This window comes from Canis lupus, chromosome 5 (assembly GCF_048164855.1).
Source record: "Canis lupus baileyi chromosome 5, mCanLup2.hap1, whole genome shotgun sequence".
Classification (NCBI taxonomy): Eukaryota; Metazoa; Chordata; class Mammalia; order Carnivora; family Canidae; genus Canis; species Canis lupus.
Window position 1 is genome coordinate 85,950,904 of NC_132842.1, and position 17,943 is coordinate 85,968,846.

General features: G+C 60.6%; 1 protein-coding gene across 7 annotated transcripts in view; it reads left to right on the plus strand.

Moving 5' to 3' along the window:
* Positions 1 to 17,943, plus strand: part of CASZ1 (castor zinc finger 1) — a 140,964-nt gene that overhangs the window by 83,171 nt on the left and 39,850 nt on the right. For 5 of the 7 annotated variants that reach the window (XM_072828423.1, XM_072828424.1, XM_072828427.1 and 2 more), the window contains exon 4: positions 6,842 to 6,880. In XM_072828423.1, coding sequence (XP_072684524.1) covers positions 6,865 to 6,880 — 16 coding nt within the window. In that variant the 5' untranslated portion in view covers positions 6,842 to 6,864. Of the gene's footprint in view, positions 1 to 6,236; positions 6,394 to 6,841; positions 6,881 to 17,943 lie in introns of those variants that run through there. The other 2 variants (XM_072828421.1, XM_072828428.1) reach the window with 2 other exon arrangements.

The following is a 17,943-nucleotide window of genomic DNA, read 5'->3' on the forward strand; positions in this document are numbered from 1 at the left end:
GTGGGTGACTTGGTCAAGGTGGCACAGCCAGTGAGGGAGGGAGCTGGACTTTGAACCCAGGCAAGGGGCTCCAGACTCAGTGCTCCTTGAGGGACTGCCCGCCGCCCCAGGCTCAGGCAGGCCCCGGTGGCAGCGCGCATCCCGCGCATCCCATCGCTCCCTGGGTACACTTGCGACTCCACACAGAAGAGCCTCGCAGCCCGGGGGCCCAGCCAGCATCCCAGCCGGGCTCCTGGGGCTGCAGCGGGGGAGCCCATGTGGCCAGGGAGACCCAGGTGGTTTCAGGGTTTTAAAAGGAGACTCTATCTCCATGTTGCCGTCGCTGATCATTGTAGCTGAAATCCAGTGCCAACACCACATTCCAGACCAGGTCCCGCCTTGGCTGGGCCACGGACTAGGTCGCACGGCGCCCACAGGGAACCCACATCACGCTCGCTCTCCTAACGTCCTACTCTCGCGCTCTCCTGGCCTTCTGTCCTGGCCTTCTGACCCGCTGCTTTCTTCTTTACGCTCCTGCTTTCCCTCCCCAAAACTTCAAAACAAAATTTTTTTTGTGGCCGTACTCTGACTTGCAAAATTTGGGAATTAATGTGAAACTTGTACTGCCTCTGATAAGAGACGAATACAAGGAGGAGAGACAAAGGGAAAGGTAGACTAGAGAATGAGTCTGTTGGATTTGGTTTGGGGTTTTTTCCTCCTTCTTCTCTCTCCCTCCAAAGCGGAGGATCCGGCCGGGCCAGTTTGGATATTTATTAAGAAAAAGCCAAAGATAATTAACTTTTTTGTTTTTGTTTTGTTTGCGGGTGCCTCCCCTGCTGGCACTCCTGCCTGCCTGGCAAATTAAACCTGCTCCCTGCTCCCTGGGTGCTGGGCTGCCGGCAACTCTGCTGCTGGCTGCCCTGGAGCTGCCGGGCCCATCGGCCGCCCACCCAGCCACCCACCTTGGGTTTCAGGCCTAGGGTCACTTTATGCCACCACTGATGCCACGTCCCCAGGCTCTTCTGACTTCCAGAGCAGCCCTTAGAGCTGGGTAAGTGGCCTGTGGGGGATAGAGAGGAGGGCTACCGTTGGGGTTGTGGCCAACACTGCGCTAAAAGGAGAAGCGGTGAAAGAGTGAGTGCTGCTGTGGGGCCAGGGCATGCCCTCTGGCCAGTTGAGGGCTGCCCGCCTTCCAGAAGAGGGTGAGGAGAACAGAGAATGAGTTGCAAGTGGAAGAGAGGCCAGATTTGGGCCAGGCCCACCCCCAGCTCTTCTACCAGGAGGCTGGTACACTGCCAGGACCCATGAGCCCTGGGAATGCTCTAGAGGAGACTCGGGGCCACAGAGCCATCCCACGATTGCTGTCCACCCTCAACGCCGGGCTCCGTCCCACTGCCGCCTCTGACCCAGCGCAGGCCATCTGGGGGCCCCTCCAGCGTGTGGTTGGGGCACCTGCACTACCTCTGCTCTGCTGCCCTAGAACCATGCAGAGCCCCGAGGCCAAGCTGTGACCTGAGCCTGCGCCCTGTCCACGGGCCAAGAAGGTGGCAGTTACAGGCCTGTCCGTGGGGGACAGAGTTGAGAGTATTTCAGGAGCTGGGACAGCCAGTGAGGAAGGCAGGTTCTCTCTCGGGGCCAGCCACGCTGAAGCTTGGGGGTGTGGTTTGCTCCTCTGCTAAATTACCGTGCCTCAACCCCTCCCTGGCAGAGGCCTGTCTTCTGTGCCCCCGGATTCATCCCCAACTGGGCAAGTAGGCAGTGATGTGAGGTCCCTCCAGGTGGGGAACCTGCTTCGGAGCTGGGTACAGAAAGGAGGGCATTTTTTCCAAGGATTTTGCTGGCCCCCCTTTTTTTTTTCTCTGAAATATAAGGATGTGCAATTTTTTTGGTTTCAATTTAGCATTGGAGAATTTTATAATTTAGTAATTAAAATCTCTGATAGGCTTTAGAAATTGCGGCTAATTGAATTTAATGGGAAGATGATTTTCAATTTTATTTGATTACCGGGACCCCTGGCATCGGTATTTATGGGAAAAAAATGGGAAATGTGCTGTGTGGGCTAAGATGGCATAATTGAATTAGGGATAATCGGATTTCTCCGTCATGAATTTCACTATAATTTTCCTATAATTTTCCATTAGATATCTAGTTTACAAATATTCACAAAGAAATGAAGCTCTTTCGGAATGGAGATTGCTGGCTAACAGGATTACGGGGCCGAGCGTGCGGCTGTGCCAGCCCCTCTACTGCCATAATGCGATCCCTGTATCTGCCTTATACTCAGCTTGAGCCTGGCCTCGGCCCCTCGCTGCACCACCCGCTCCACCGCTCCTCTCTGCCCTGTGTCTTCTCCGACCCTGCTTGCCCCCCGCCCGGACACCCACCTGTCCAGGGCCCGCGACTTCTGGTGCCCGGGCAGACTGTCCCATCCCTGTGCCGGGGTGCTTCCTGTCCACACTTTGCTCACTCGACGCTCTCCCTGACACCCTCCCACTGTCAGCTGGAGCAGTGCACTCACACGCAAACACACGGACTCCCTCGCAGGTGCGAACATGCTTGTTCACATGTACACACAGTCCTTTGGCCAAGGCTCCTGTGCCCTGGCCCAGTCGCCTCAGAGGGAACCAGTTTATTGGGATCCTGGGGTGGGGTGCAGGAACAAAAGGAGCTTTGTTCAAGTTTATGTGAAAGTTACAAATTCAGAATGAGAGCAGATAAAGCCTGAGATACCTGGTGTGTAAACAGGCTGGTGAGTGAGAAGGCCCCGGGCTCGGGAGGGGGAGAGAATGAGTGGGCCCACTCTGGGGGTGTGAGGGGACCCGGAGCCAACCCCGGACGCGGCCTGGGGAGAGCTGATGGATTTCCCCGGGCCCGCGAGGGGCCTGGTGGCCGGGACTGCTGAGCACGGCTCTGCATTTTCTCTTGGGGATGGGATGGGGCATGTAAGGAGGTACTGGTGTCTCTGGGCCCAGGGCCTTGAGACCGTGAAGAATTGAGGCATTGGGCTTCCCGTGCCCCGAGTCCCAGGCACAGATGTCCTCCCTGGGGCCTGGCCTTGGGGTCACCGCATTGGGGTCCTCAATGCAAAAATGGGCCATAACCTTAGAGATGCCAGAAACCTTAGGAAGCCAAGGCTTCCTCTGAGCACACACCCAAGGGGAGAGAAAGACACAGGAATCTGGGGACCCCCTCCATTATGTAGCCTCTGACTCACACCTCATGACCTCAGTGCCTCAGCCTTCTTCTCAGACTTTCTCAAATCATAACACGCCAAGATGGCCTCATTCTCTGTGCCTCCCTGGCCTATCTGCTCTTGGGCAAGCCCTCGTAAGCCTGTAGTGGCCGACTGTGGCTCTTGCCTTGGCACAACAGAGGCTCTTCAGGCAGCCCACTCCTCCCTCCACCACCGTACTTGACGGGTCCCTCTGGCTGGCCCTGTCTGCCCTGCGTCCTTCCACCCGCAGGCCCCAAAGTCACCATGCAGCCAAGTCAGCAGGCCTTGTCTAGGTGACTGGAAGGCATGCCCTGAGCCCCATCAGCAGAAGCCCAGAAGGACCTTCGGAGATAGCTAGCAGGCTGTGTGGGCCACATATGCAGGGGGCTCCCGTACGTGCATCATCAAATAAACCCAGAAATCACCCTTCCACTCCTATGTGACGTAGGTCTTCAGGCTTCCTTCCACACCCAGCTGCCCAGGTGGGGAGGCAGACACTCAGGATCGGGTTGGGACTGCCTGCCTGACGTTGCAGCCCAAAGCTGTAAGCCTTGCTTTGGAGAGTCAGAGGTGAGGGCAGCCAGAGCCATGCGTATACTGCAGAGTAGTCCTGGATGCAGAGATGCCTTCAGAGATTGCCCTGCGCCACTGCTTGTCCTCACCGCCTGGTAGCACATGGCTTGGTTCAGAAGCTCTGATGCTCTGCTCAGGGCTTCAGGGTCAAGGGAATCTTCAGTAAAGTGTCTGGGTCTCTCCAGCTGCTTTTCCTACATAGGAATGGGCATGACCGACTGGCAGAGGGCTGCCTGTGGAGAGGCAAAGGGGTCTCTCCAAGAAGGCACCGGGGAGGGCAGATAGGGAAGGGATGCTAATCTCCTCTCTGTTGGGCCATTTGGAACAACAACAAAAAAGAAGAAAAAAAAGATGAAGAACAAAAGTAAGGTGAAAGTGGGAGAAAGAATAGACTAAGATTATTCTCTGACTTTTTTGTCCCAAGTTTTCCTTGGGCCTCTCCCTTTGCAAAACAGAAATATTGCAAAAATAAGCCAGTGCCATTTTGCTGAATCCTGCCCAAAGATCAGAGAAAACCCAGGGTCTCTTCCCCTCCCCTACCTGGAGGCAGTGTGGCCTTCCCTGAACCAGGAGGAGAGCAGAGCCCAGCGCTGGCACCCAAGGGACACAGGGAGAGCTAGTGACAGTGAGACCTAGGTACTGGGCTAGCAGAGCTGTCTACGCTCCTGCTCACCTGGCCGCCTCCTTCCTGGAGGCCCTCCAAGTCCAATGGGTAACTTGGATCATGAAAATAAAGGAATTTCAACACATCTGGCCAGAGCCGGGACATCTGGGGACAGAGAGACCCACCAGAGTGCTTTCTCTGGGGGAAAGAGCAGGGCCTAGGAGAGCGCACAGGAGCTCTGGTCCAGAGAGGGACTGGCAGACCGTGACCCCTGTCGGAGGGGCAGGTGGCAGGACGCTGGGGCCAAGCTCCTTATTGAGGCCTGCAGGGGCAGGAGGGCAGAGGGAGCCAAGGCAGGTGCTGGCCTGAGTCTGTGTGGGGTGACCCGAGTAAAGGCTGCCCAGTGGAGTGGGGGAACAAGGAGGTGCTGGACGCCCCTCCTGACCCCACTGTGGGGCCAGGGGGCTGACCTTTGGGGCAGAGGAAGGGGAGAGAAGCCCTAGCGGAGAGCAGGGATGTGCAAGGGGGTCTGGGTTGGCCCGGGGCAGCCGGGGTCTGGGAGGACACCCGAGTGCTTTTCAAGGCAAAGTGGAAGCCAGGGGTCCTGGCTGTCCTGCAGCCTGCAGCGGGTGGCGCAGGGCTCTGGGAGGCCCACGCGTGTGTCCTGTCCCGCCTGCCCCCCAAGCCCCCCCACCCCACCCCCCATCTCTGGCAGCTTTAACTCCTGGGCACCGAGCAGCCTCGCCACTGCCCCCACCGTCAGAGTCAGCGAGGAAGGGAAACACGAGCCCCTGGATGGCCCAGAGTCCTCAGGGCGCGCGACCCAGCAGGCACGGCCCCGCGGCGCTCACCCCTGCGCCCGCCCTCCCGGAAAAGTTTGCCCGGCCCTGTGCGCGGGGAGCCCCGGGGCCAGCCAGCACCCGGAGCGCGGGAGCGCGCGGGGCAGGGGCGCGGAGAGGGAGCGAGTCCACCCGCGGGTGTGTGGGGGGAGCGCGGGAGCGCGCGGGGCAGGGGAGTGGGGGAGCGCGGGAGGGCGCGCGGGGGGGGGGTGGGGTTGGGAGAGGGCACGGGAGCACGCGGGGGGCGCGCGGGAGGGAGCGCGCGGGGCAAGGGGGGAGAGCGGGAGCGCGCGGGGGGTGGGGTTGGGAGGGCACGGGAGCGCGCGGGGGGGGTGGGGTTGGGAGGGCACGGGAGCGCGCGGGGGGGCGCGCGGGGCAAGGGGGGAGCGCGGGAGCGCGCGGGGGGGTTGGGAGGGGCGCGGGAGCACGCGGGGGAGGGGGAGCGCGGGAGGGAGAGCAGGAGCGCGCGGGGGGCGCGGGGCAGGGACGGGGGAGCGCGGGAGTGCGCGGGGCAGGGGCGCGGGGGGAGCGCGCGGGGCAGGGCGGGTGGGGAGCGCGCGGCTGGTGGCGGGCGGCCGCCGGAGTGGGCGCGGGGACCCGAGCGCCGCCCGCCCCCCGCCCCCCGCCCCCCCCGCCGCCCGGCCCGCGCCGAGGCCCCGCCTCCCCCTCCCGAAGTCTGAGGTTTGGGGCGTCGCTGGGCCAATGAGGCGGGCCGCCGGGCGGGGGCGGCGGGGCCGCGCGTCCGCGTGGGGGCGGCGGGGGCGCGGGCGGGGGCGCGGCGGCGGGCGAGCGCGCGCCCATTCACTCTGGCGGCGGGGGCGCGGCGGGGGCGCGGGCGCGGGCGGCGGGGGCGGGCGCGGCGGGGCGGGGCGGGGGCGCGCACGGGCGGGCACGGGCGGGCCGCGCGCTGCTCTTTCACCTGCCGGGGCGGCGCGCGGGGCCCGGAGGAGGCGGCGCCGCGGCCGCCCTGCCAATCACCTCGGCGCCTGGCAGCGCCCCCGGCCCTCCCGCCCGCCCGCTCCCTCCTGCCAAACTGTTACCCTGAGTGTTACCGTCAGGAGCAATGACATCAGGGCTTTAAAACAACTTGTTATTCGGGGAGTAATCAGTTGCAATTAGGCATTAATTAAGTATTATGAAAGTTGATTATTTAAGTGAATTCGGCTTTCGACTCTCCGACTATGGTGAGTGCGGCGCTGGGGCGGGGGAGGGCAGGGGGCGCCGCCGCGGGGCTCGGCCGGGCGCGGGCGGGGGGCGCGGGCGGGGGCGCGGGGGGCGCGGGGCGCGGGCGGGGGCGCCCCTCGGCCCGGCCGCCCGGACCCCCGACCCGGGCCGCGTCTATAAATAGTTTCTCTTTTAGTTTAGTAAAGTGGAGAGCGAAGCGGAGCTGCGGAGCGCGCGATGCCGGAGCGCGAGAGCGGCGGGGGCGGGCGGCCGGGCGGGCGGCAGAAACTTGGGCTCTGCCCGGGCCGCTGCCCCGCGCCGGGTCCGGGGACCGCTCCGGCGCCCGCGGGGGGGGGGGGGGGCGGCGGGCCGCGGGGGCGGGGGGGCGGGGGGGCGGCGGGGGCCCCACGAGACACTAAACAGATGTTTTTTTTTTCTTTCCCCTTCTGTTTTTGGCGTTCCTCGAAGAGTTTGGGACCAAAGAGAGGAGCATGGATCTTGGTACAGGTACCGGCGGTGGGAACCAGGGGAGGCTCTTTCACTTTTCTTTCGGTTCTTTTACGGAAGTTAGTATTTTTAGCCCAATGAGGTAGCAGCTGAGCAGGGGTGGGGGCTGGCCTGGAGAGGGTCCGGCGCCCGCTGCGCTTCTCGCCCTGGTTTCTGGATTGCGAGGCTTCTGATGATATTATTGTTATTATTTGTTACTTGCTTAGTGACTGTGACTAATTTGATGCTTGTCATTATGAAAGAACCGAGGGGAGAGGGAGCTGGGGGGCACCCAGAGAGAGGATTTAGGGGTTTTTTGTGGGGGTTTTTGTTCTCCGCGTTTTTTGAATGGCTCCGTGTTTTGTGTGTGTGTGAGTGTGTGTGTGTGTGTGTGTTTTTCTCCGGCAAAGATCTCTGTGTGTCAGGCTCTGGGGTGTGTGTTTTTATTTTTTTAGTGGGGGGTGGTTTAGTTTTTGAAAGCAGCGTCCTGTTGGGAAAGGTGGTTAGTCTGGTTTCGGGGCGACTGTCTCAAGGTAAAGGAATTTAATTTATTTGGGACAAGGCTGTGTCGGATGATCAAGCTGCTTATTATGGCTAATGAGTATTTTTCACCTGAGAATCCGTGGGATGAGGCGGCTGTTATCAGTTCAAAGTGAGGGGCCCAGGACTCTCTCCCCTCCCCTTTTGTAGCTCCCCACACACACAAGGGGTACACTAGACAAACTACTGAATTTGAACTGTGGGTTTTGGGGGGGCCTAGTATGGCACAGAGACTAGGCTCCCAGGTAGCACGGTGCTGGCTTGGGGCAGTTTATCCTGATATTTTGGTGTTTTCATTGGTTTTAATCTAATTTTTTCAGTGCTTTTCTTTTCTTCCCATCTGGGGTTCCAATCGGAGCCCAGAGTGAGGTTTACCATAAGCGCCTCAGGCTTTCAATTAGCCCTCTCTCTTGAAACCACAGTTTGACCAGGACCCTCAGATCCTGGCCTGACAAAAGCCACTGCCTTCTTTCTAAATGTTTTTTGAAAGAAGTCCATAGTAAACAGACTGATAATTCATTGACGCTGATCTCTGAACCCTCCTGTCTCATTTAGAGAAGAATAGGTGGCTGTCAGGGTTGTTGTTTGTAAAGGGCCCAAGTTCATGGCGTTGCCCCTTGGGACCCATGAGCTGACATTTGACCTTCTGAGGTCAAAGGGGAGTGGGCAGAGAGAGCAGGAGGGAGGCAGTACTGGGGGGCCCAGAGTGGGTGACACGGTGGTCAGCTTTGGGAAGTGGGTGCGTGTGTGCGGGCAGGGGCGGTGGCTCCGAGTTTTGTCCGTGTCCAGCAGGTGTGATCTCAGGTACTGTGATGTGGAGGTCCTTGGGGCCTGTGTGCCCAGGAAAGGTGTGACACCCCCTGCTGGGCAAAGCGGTGAAGGTCTGTAAGGCCACTGCTGCCCCCACTCCTCCCTGGCCTCCGCGCACGCCCACCCCCACTCCCACCGTAATCAGGTGTAATCAGGTGTTTCATCGCCTCCTGCCCCCGGGCCCCACTCCCTTTCTTCAGAAGAAGGGCCCCCGCCCAACCCAGCCCGGGAGCAGGCCTTAGAGATGGGCCAGGCGCCCTGCACCACCCCCTGCCCAGCCTGGGCTCTGCTTGTGGGCGGGCACCACGGGCCCAGGCATTACTCAGCTGGCAGGCGGGCCCTCCTCGTCTTCCTCCTTGTAACCTGGGTGCCAGCTGGAGCTGGCGTCTGTCCCCCTGCCTTACACCAACAGTCCCTCCCAGTCTGCTGGGGGCACATGACCCCAGAGACCTCCTGGAGGATGTCCCCGACCAGAGAGAGGCTCCTGGGCCTGTGGGAGGCAGAACCTTCTAGAGCGTCTCCGGGGCTGAGGGAGACGGACTGCTCCAGTGCCCCAGGGTTAGGCTCTGGAGGAGCCACTGAGGTGGACAGGTCCCCTTCCCGAGGGAGCAGGGCTCTCCCCGAAGCCCCCGAGCCCCAAGCTCTGGCCTGTCAGTGGGCGGAGCTCGAGGTGTCCTAGCTCACACTCTTCCTGGAGGAGTCATCTGCTGCTACCAGCTCAGCCTTTTCTCTGAATTTGGAAGTTTCACTTAATTTCAGAACTTCCAAAGAAAAGCACTTTTTTCCCTCTTCACAAAAAAAGGGAAGCAGGTGGGCACTCTGAGATCCCCTCTGAGCCCATCTTGGGGCGCACCCTCAGTGCCTGGGGTGTGCTTCTGGCCCCGGCTGCGGCCGAAGGGCTCGTGGCTAGCAGGGCTCCGCGCTGGTGCTGTGAGGGGCTCTGTTCTCGGGGGACCCGGGACAGCTTCCCCGAGAGCTTCTCTGGCACAATACAGCGCAGTGTGGAGACACTAGCCCCATAGAGGTTGCTGGGCGCCAGGGGCCCTGTAAGCGTGGGATCAGGGGTCAACGTCCTCTCCCGCCTGGGACAGGTCTGGGTCCTGAAGCACCCCGTCCAGAAGCCATTCAGTGCTGGAGAACCTGGGCTTCTCAGGAGGGACGGCAGGACCCCAGGACCCTCAGGGGCCATGTGGACCCTTGTTCCCCCTCCATAGTTCAGCCAAGGGCTGGATCAATCTGGACGTCTTTAGCAATAAAAAATGCCGATGTCGTCCTAATTCACCAGGCCCCGAGATGACAGCAAATTTACATTTTTTAATTAAACTAGCAGCCAGTTTTTATGAGAGGGGGTTGGGTTATGCAAATCAAATGGTTGTGTACGGAAGATTAGGAGAGTTTGGGAATAAATTCCACAAATGCTAATAAAAAAAAAAGGAAAGGGAAAGAGAGGAGGGAGGGAGGAGAGGGAGGAGAGAGAGGAAGAGAGGAGGACATAGTTCCATTAGGCCCTTTTAGAGTGATTTCCCTGGGGGAGGGAGCCGGGCAGGGGAGGGGAGAGGGAGGGAGCTTTCAGACACAGGTAAATCCATCCCACAGTTGGGAAGCTCCCCAGGATTAGGTGCGCGCCCCCACCCCTCCCTAGGCTCCCGCTGGACCCTGGCAGGACTGGAGGCCTGAAGCAGCAGTGGAGCTTTGAGAAGGAACTTGCCCTTGGTTCTTAGGGTCTGGTTGTGACTGCCCCGCTGTCCCCAGGGAGAGCATGTGGAGGAGAGGAGGGGCTGCCCAGGGCTGACCTGTCCATCAGTGAGGCCCCTGCAGGTCAGGGGCCAAGGCGCAAGTGAGCCAGTTCAAGGGGATGGCCACGGACAGAGAGCCGAGAGGGGTGACACTGTCCACTGGGTCACCATGGTGTCAAGGGGAGGTTAGCGGGAGGAGGGCCGGGAGCCCCAGGCATCGTGCATGGACACCCGCGCCCCCACTGTTGCACCCCAGCCCTGGCCTCAGCTGTGCAGGAAGCCCCAGCAGGTTGTCCTTGATGTTCCTTCCTCAAGCCTTTACTTGGCCAGATACACCCACTCGACCAGTCTGCGCTGGGCCGGTCCCTGCAGTCAGGTTGGGCACCGGTTTTGCCAGTCTGCCGAGGGGTAGGTGCCATCTTGGCAGGAAGGAGCAGTCAGAGCCAAGGACAGACGGGCTGTCTCGGAAGTAGCCGGCTTCCTGGTACCATTCACACAGGCTGGCTGTGACGTTGGTGGGGCCCCGAGCATCAGAGGACCTCTCAGGCCTCTTGCTCCCCGGCTCGGCTCCCAACTCCATTGTGCCGCGGAGCTTCCGCGAGGCAGCTCTGAGGGCGGGGGAGTGGACGAGGACAGAAGCACACGGCTTGGGCCTCCTCTCTGGAAGAAGGCATTGCAGACAGGCGTCTCTGGGCTGCGACGCGGCCCTTGAACCAGCCGTGGTCCTAGTCGTGAGACGTTAGAGCGCAATCCAGGGTACAAAGCCCTGGCGTAGCCGTTCTCTTGCAACAGGAGCCAGAGGCAGCAAGGGCGGCTCTGGAAGGATTCCTAGAGGGCCCACCCCAGGCCCTCTCTCCCTGGAGGGCCGGGCCAGGAGATCTTGGCTGTCCTCTCCGAGAAGGGCCCCGGGGCCACCGAGACCCTGTGTGGCCTGGCCGTCCTGCCACTGCTCGCCCAGCCCCCACGGCCAGGGAATCTGGCTGACTTGCAGCTTGGGTTTTTATGATGGAAAAATAAAATAAATGGAGACACCTTTGGAGGGCTGAGTCACGCAGCAGCATCTCCTCATTAGAGCTGCTGCCCCTGGCTCAAGTCCCTGGGCTGGGGATCGGGTGGGGCTGGGAAGAGTCCAGGCTCGGGCTCCCCTGCCCCAACCCCGCCAGGTTAGTGGGGCTGGCCCACCACCAGGCTCCTCTGGCTGGCCCGCCTGCTTACAGGGGTCGGGCCATTTCTCTCCAGCCCCAGGGCCCACAAGGCTGCTCCTGTCTGAGTTGGGCTTTAAACCTTTACCCCCTGGCGTCTGCCACATCTCCTCCTCCCTCTCCTCATCTTTGGGGGGCAAGAAGGAAGTTTGCTCTGTAGTAATTCCAGCCTGTGGGTCCCCAAGGCGGGCAGCTGCTGTTCTGGGGTCACCGGGCCACGGTACAGCAGGGGAGGAGGAGAAGGAGAAGGCCGGCGTCTTTCCTTCCAGGGGTGGTGGAAATCGGCCACTTGGTGGTCCAGCATTCACCCCTCTGGCTGCCTCAGGGCAGCCTGACATCCTCACAGCCCACTTTGGTCCGGACATAGTGTTCCCTGTCCCAGAAGAGGCCCCCTGCGGCTGGTGAAGCTAGGGATTCAGAAGGCCTGAGGGAGCACCTGCTGGAGTTGCTGCCGTGGTGAAGTCGCAGCCACTGGGGCCTTCTCTGGTCTCCAGGACCTGCCTGGTGGAGGGAGGCAGGTGTGTTCCTCTGTCACACGGGCCGGGCCGGGCCAGGCCGAGGAGCGCAGGGTGGGGAGCTCAGGGTGCTCTCTGAAGGAGTGGCCTTTGAACTTGATAAAGGATGGGAAGTAATGGGACAGGAGATAGGCAGCCAGGTGTTCTCCGCACCCCCAGCACCTTGTGGACTTCCAGGTGGCCTTTCTCCCTGCTGCCTTATCATCCTCTCCACCCCCACCCCCACCCCCACCCAGGCGCACTCCTGCTTCCCATCCTGCAACCACAGCTTTCTGCCCTTTCCATCCGGACCACCCGGCTCCCTACAGCCTGGCCCTCCAACCTACCTGGCCCCTCCTCTTTAAAGCCTCCTACCCAGTTGACCCTGGAAAGAGATAGGAGATAAGGGGCTGGCTGGGGGCCTGCATCTCAGAGGATCTGGTTGGGCCCACGGCAGTGGTGTGTCGGGGTGGCACTCAGACTTCTGTACCCAGGCCCCCAGAAGGTCAAGGCCAGGAAAGAACTTTGCTCTGCTGCTCCTCCTGCTCCGTTACAGTCGCTCTGTGTGGACGGCTCCTCCTGGCACTGGGTACGGGGCTGGTCTCGTGCCTTCCCACTGTTAGTGCTGGCGCAGTTGATTGATTGATGTGCCTCTTCGCCAAGTGCCTCCCAGCTTCTTAGTGGGGGCAGAAGGAAGCAGGCAGGAAACGCTGGCCGATTCCCTGGGGACCTGGGTTTTAGCTCCTTGAGAGCTCTCTATAGCCTGGTTTACAGGAAGGAGTGGGGCTGGGATTAGGGATGACATGAAGGGGGCCCAGGGCTAAAGACAGCCGTTGTGTGGTTAGATGGGGCCACAGTAGCTGCTGACTGTGACCATGGCTTGGGCCTGGGAGAGTCTTTGGCACCTGCAGCCCCCTGCGACCTGTGGGGGACCAGAGGGCGGGGGCCAGGGTGGTCTGGGACTCTACTTCCTCCCCTGCCCGTCTCCATCTCCCCGCCAGCAGATCTCTCTGCAGCTTGGCCATCCGTCCTCTCCAGGTCCTGCTCCGAGTCCCAGGGTCCCTCCGGCTAGGTAGACCCAGTGGCAGGAGGAGCCCCCCGCCCCCCGCGTTGCTGAGACTTTGGGCCTCTGTCCCCTAGCACAGTGTTTGGGCCGTTCCTGAGCTGGCTGGGGTCCTTGGAGCTTCCGTGGGCTGCCTCCTGTGGCTGCTTCTGGCCCTACAGCCTCAGCCAGTGCCCTGGGCTCCAGGCTGCGGAGACTCCTCTGAAGGCCAAGAGGGCCCTGCGTCCCTGCTGCCTCCTGGCCTGAGAGGAGGGCACTGCTGGCTTCCGGGGAGCAGGGAGACACAGGGGATGGGCACATTTCTGTGTCTCGGGAGACCAGGGGTTCCCAGAGGAAACCCTCTTGAGTTGAGCTTGGCCAGTGTAGGCCTTTTCTTCAGGGCTTTCTCCATGACCTCGGGGTGGGGGGGAGCTGCATGAGAGAGGAGAGGAGTAGGCCGGGGCTCTCACACGTCTCCGTCCCCATGTGCCTGTCTGCGGCCCCTGTTGTCACCTCTGTGTTGGCGGGCAGCAGCCAGAGACTCCAGAGCCGGAGACTCTGGAGCAAGCCAGGCAGGCTGCCTTGGGGAGGGGTCAGCCAGGTGCCCCCACTGCCCAGCAGGGGGCGCCCCCCGAGTACCTGCCCCAGTTCTAAAGACAGGGATGCAGGGCGGCCTGGTCCAAGCCTTTTGGTCCTGCTGGGGGAGGGGGGAGCCTCCCCTCCCACCCCAGAGGTTCCTTGGCTGAGTTTGTTTTGCCAGGGTGACCTGTTTAATCATCTCATTTTCTGGTGGCCGTTTATTCCTCGTTTCCACGGTTACGGCCCCATTAAGGGGAGAAGCAATAAGGCAGCGAGTCAAACAGGTAATAAAAACATTAAAGCCCATGTGCACCGAGGGAGGGCGGGTGGGTGGGAAGGGGGCTCAGTGAGGTGAGACGGCCCGGGGAGAAGCAGAGGTAAGAGGCCGCCGGCCTTGTCCTCCGGAGGCTCCCAGGAGGCTCCTGGCTGGGGGAGGCAGAGGCCTGCCCCCCCCCCCCCCCCCGTGCCCTTGCTTCTAGGCTGCGCCTCGTGGGGGCCGAGCCCCAGTACCCGCTCAGAACCATCCCAGCCCCCGGTGCCCTGGCAACAGGCTGTATGTTGGGAAGTAAAACAGGAAGGAGAACCGTGAGAGTGACAAAAGCCTCCCCCAGGACTCTTCCCGGCTGGCTGTGCAGCCTGGTTGCAGGCCTCACCTCACCCTCGCTTGCTGGGGGTGGGGGATGATTTCTGACATTGTTTTGAGCCCTAGAACTTTTTTTCTGCCAACTTTATCAGAAAGCATATTTGTGGTGAGTGCTGCTAACAGGGCCAGTCTGGTGAGTAAATATTCCTGGTGTGGACAGCCCCGTGACCTTGAGAAGGAAGAGCAGGGCAGGGGGGCCAAGGGCACGTAGGGGAGAGGAGACCAAGTGGTCCCGTGCTGTTGGGGGGCCTCCCAGGATATGGGGTGACGGGACCGAAGGGTTTGGGTTCGTCCCTAACACTTTCTTCCCGGCAGTGTGGTCCGTCTCAAGCTCAAGTGACACTTGGCTCGGGCTGGGGTGTGTGACTGTGCTGCTGGTGGACTGGGCCGGGAGCCCTTGGTGTTGCTCCCACAGAGGAGCTGCTGGCAGGTTCTCCTCTGGGCTCCATAGAGACCCAGCCCTCCCTTCCTTTCGGAGATGGAAGCGAAAAGGAGAGTCAGCCTCTTGCCAGGCCCGTCTGGGCCCTGGGACACGTGCCTCCTTCCCTAGGGGCCTCCTCAGTGTCCCCAGCCCCTCTGGGTGGCCCTCGAGATTGACGAGTGAGCAGACGGTCAGTGGGGCTGACCAAGGGGAACGAGAGAGGCTGCGAGTCTTCCTCAGCCAGGAAAAGTGGGGCTGTGGCAGCAGTGGCGGTGCCCACGTGTGCTTGGGTCAGCAGCTCGGGGAGGGGAGCAGAGGTCTGTCCCGGGGCCTCGGGGTGAGGGGTGTCTGCTTTATTTTCTCTCCAGTACTCTGATCTTTGCAAAATCACCGAGGTCTATGTCTCCAGTTACTAATTTTGAAGTTGATTTCTGACTCGAGAGAGGGAAAGAGAGGAAGGTCTGGGAAATGGGGGAAACCCTCTGGCTGGGAAGTGTGTCTTGGGAGCGGTCCTAGATGAGTTAATATTCCTATCGAACAATTAAAAATAGAAAATGTGCCCATGGCCCCAGCTGCCGAGGCTTTTCGGCAATTGCCACCAGGAGCTTCATGGGCAGGTGGTGCTGGAAAGGCCGTCTCCCGCAAACAGCAAATATCAGAGACTTCCGTGTGCCCCCCACCCCCACGTCCCTCCCAGGACCCAGGACCGGTGTCTAGGGGCTCCCTGCTCTCCCCGAACTGCCCTCATGGGCCTGGAGCCAGGGGTCTGTGCAGCTTCAGGGCGGCCCTTCTGCCCCTCAGGGCCCAGCCACGGCGGTGAGGTCATCGCCAGATGCCTTGCTAATTGCTTTAAGAATCTAACTTAAAAAAAGATGAAAACTTATATTCCTGGGTGAGGAGTAATTTCCCATCGAGTAGTAAATTAATGGAAGGCTTGTAGCATGGGGCCTTGTTGGGAAGCCGTGCTCATCTGATAAATCCCAGAGGCTTGGGCAGAATGGGTCTAGACCGGGAGCTCCCCCAAACCTCAGGTCAGGTCCCCACTCCTCTTGGGCTCCACCATGGCCTGCTGAGTTGAGGGACGCATTCCATGTGTGTTCAAGGTCCCTGTCCGTAATGGGGGCAGCTTTTCAAACCCCCCAGGTGGAGAGGCTCGTCTGATGTCCCTGATGCATAAGAAGGCCCTGTGTGGTCGTTCACCCAGGAGCACGTCTTGGGTGTCAAGGACATGCGCTCTTGACAGGCAAGAAAACAGAGCTTCAGGAGCACTTTCCAGCCATCACACTGCATAGTCACCAGCATGGCGACCAGTCGCCCTGATTTGCCCAGGACTGGAAAGACCCATGTCCCGTGAACACCTCAGTTCTGGAGGCAGGTGGATGGGCTGGTTGACACAGTGCCTCCCTTGGGGTCCTGGAGAGCCCGTGGACCAGAATATTCTCTGTCCAGGATGGGTGGGTGACAATTGGCTCCACCTAAAACACCCAGCTTCATGAGCTGCTGCATTCAGCTAGGTCCACGTGAACTCCGGGGGGTGTGACACGCACCTGCCCAGGCAGGACAAGGCACTGCCGGGAAACCTCTGCTGGACATAGGAGAGGACTTGCACCTGTGCACCCACCTCCGCACCCCGCCCCTTTATGGCTGAGTCCTTCCCCCTATGGCGAGGATGCCACTGCACCTGTGAGCTTACCTACTACCTGCCTGCCTTCTGAGAGATGCAGAGCGTGCCACATTTAATATCCCATTTCTCGTCCTCAGTTCCCTGAGAGAAAGACAGGGAGTTGTCCTGTTTCACAGGTGGGGAAGCAGGAGTCCCGGGGACAATGATGAGTATGTTCCCAAGTGCAGGGGGTAGGGCTGCCTCCCATGGGGAAGACGGGCTTTCTGGAGGACCCTTCCCCTGGTAGCCCAGCCCAGGACGTTTACCGTGCAGTCTGGCCCCCTTCCCCAAACATCTCTGGGTCCCACCTGTCTCCCACCTGTGACATGTGGACACATCCCGGGCCTTCCTGCCAAGTGAAATGCACTAGTTCATGCAGTTTGCATTCGCATTTTGGAGGAAGCCTCCCCTAGAGGCCCTGGTTACTGCCTATCTCCTGAGAATGGGAGTAATCCCTTCTGTTGGCCGGAAGGGTGGAAGGAGAGTCGGAAAACATTCGGACTTGTCTCTTTGGTGAAATGGAAATGAGCGGGGCCCTTCAGAACACAGGGCCCCTCAGGAAGAAAGTCTAAGTGAATGGGCTTTCTCCTAGGAGTCAGGGTGGTGGACACATGTGTGTCAGATGTGTTTCCGTGCAAGCAGAGACTGCGCCAGAGGGGAAGGTCGGGATGGTTCCCGGGGTCACGGGAGGCCCCAGCTAGGGGGTGAATATCACCACTGGCCTTCATCGCTTCTAGAAGTGATGGGCCCCCCTTGGGAACCGTCAAGGATGAACTTGCTACTTTACAGACAGCTGTCCCTGTGTGGGGTTTGAACCTGGGGGCCGTATGGGGTGTAGCAGGTGTCATCCCAGAGAGGCCCCAGCTCCCTTCGCAGGTGTTGACCTCACTGCTTTCACAAGCAGGGAGCAGCCAGGTGTCCTTGGGCCGACTGAGGCAGCTTGAGTGGCCTCTTCCACCCTCCGACCGCACACCTACCCCCCATACACCCCAGAGGAAGGAATTATGGGGCAGTAGGACGGAGTCTATCTAGCCTGAACAACTCAGGAAAGCATGCTCCCAAGAGCGCGCCAAGCCGGCACCGCAGATGCTGTGATCCTGGGCTGTAGCTCCGAGGACAGTGGAATGTTCCGTGTTATATGGCGGATGCTGTTCAAGCAGACTGGTGAATGCCAGGCGCTGGGGCTCTGGGCGGGCCGGCCTGTGTTCGCCGCCTCTCACCCCCGGCCCCCCGGTCAGGGAGTGAGGCGGGTTGGACAGAAGGGACAGCCAGCCAGCCGGCCCTAGAAAGGCAGGTGGAAGGGGCAGGAGGCAAATAGGCAGCCTGGGAGCACCCGGCCGAACCAGAGGGTGAGCCTCTTGCTCACACCGCATGGGCCCCTTTCCCTGGCCTTTCTGACGGGAAGGATCGCTCTGGGGTCCTGGGAGGCCTGCAGATGGGTGGTGGATGGGGCTCCTCCCTGGGGACCCCGGGGCAGCACCAGGAGCACAGGGATGGAGACGGGGATGTTTTCTGTTTCCGGGTCCCTTGGGGGCCCAGGGGCAGATTGAGACAGGCTCCTTGCAGGGAAGGTGTTAACAAACAGCAGGTGATTAAACATGACAAGCGGTGACATTTCTGTGCTGGGTTCTCGGTCCCGGCAATGCCAAGAATGAAGCTATAAACCCTGACATTTTGTGTTATGCACTGAGAGGTTTTTAATAGACCTCTCTCCCTCTTCCCCAGTCAACTTCTCCTTCCCTCCTCTCCGCCCCCCGTTGTAGCCACTGCCCCACAGAAGCCTCCTGCCTCCCCCATTTGGCCTGGCCTCCGGGAGCCTCCAGTCGGCCTCCCTGGCCCTCACCCCCGCTCTCCTTCCACTTCGGGGCCAGATCTCCTGCCCCCCCACACACACAGCCCCTCCCTGGCTTTGATCTCTCCCCACAGCCTGTACTCCCTTCTCCTTTTTTTGGGT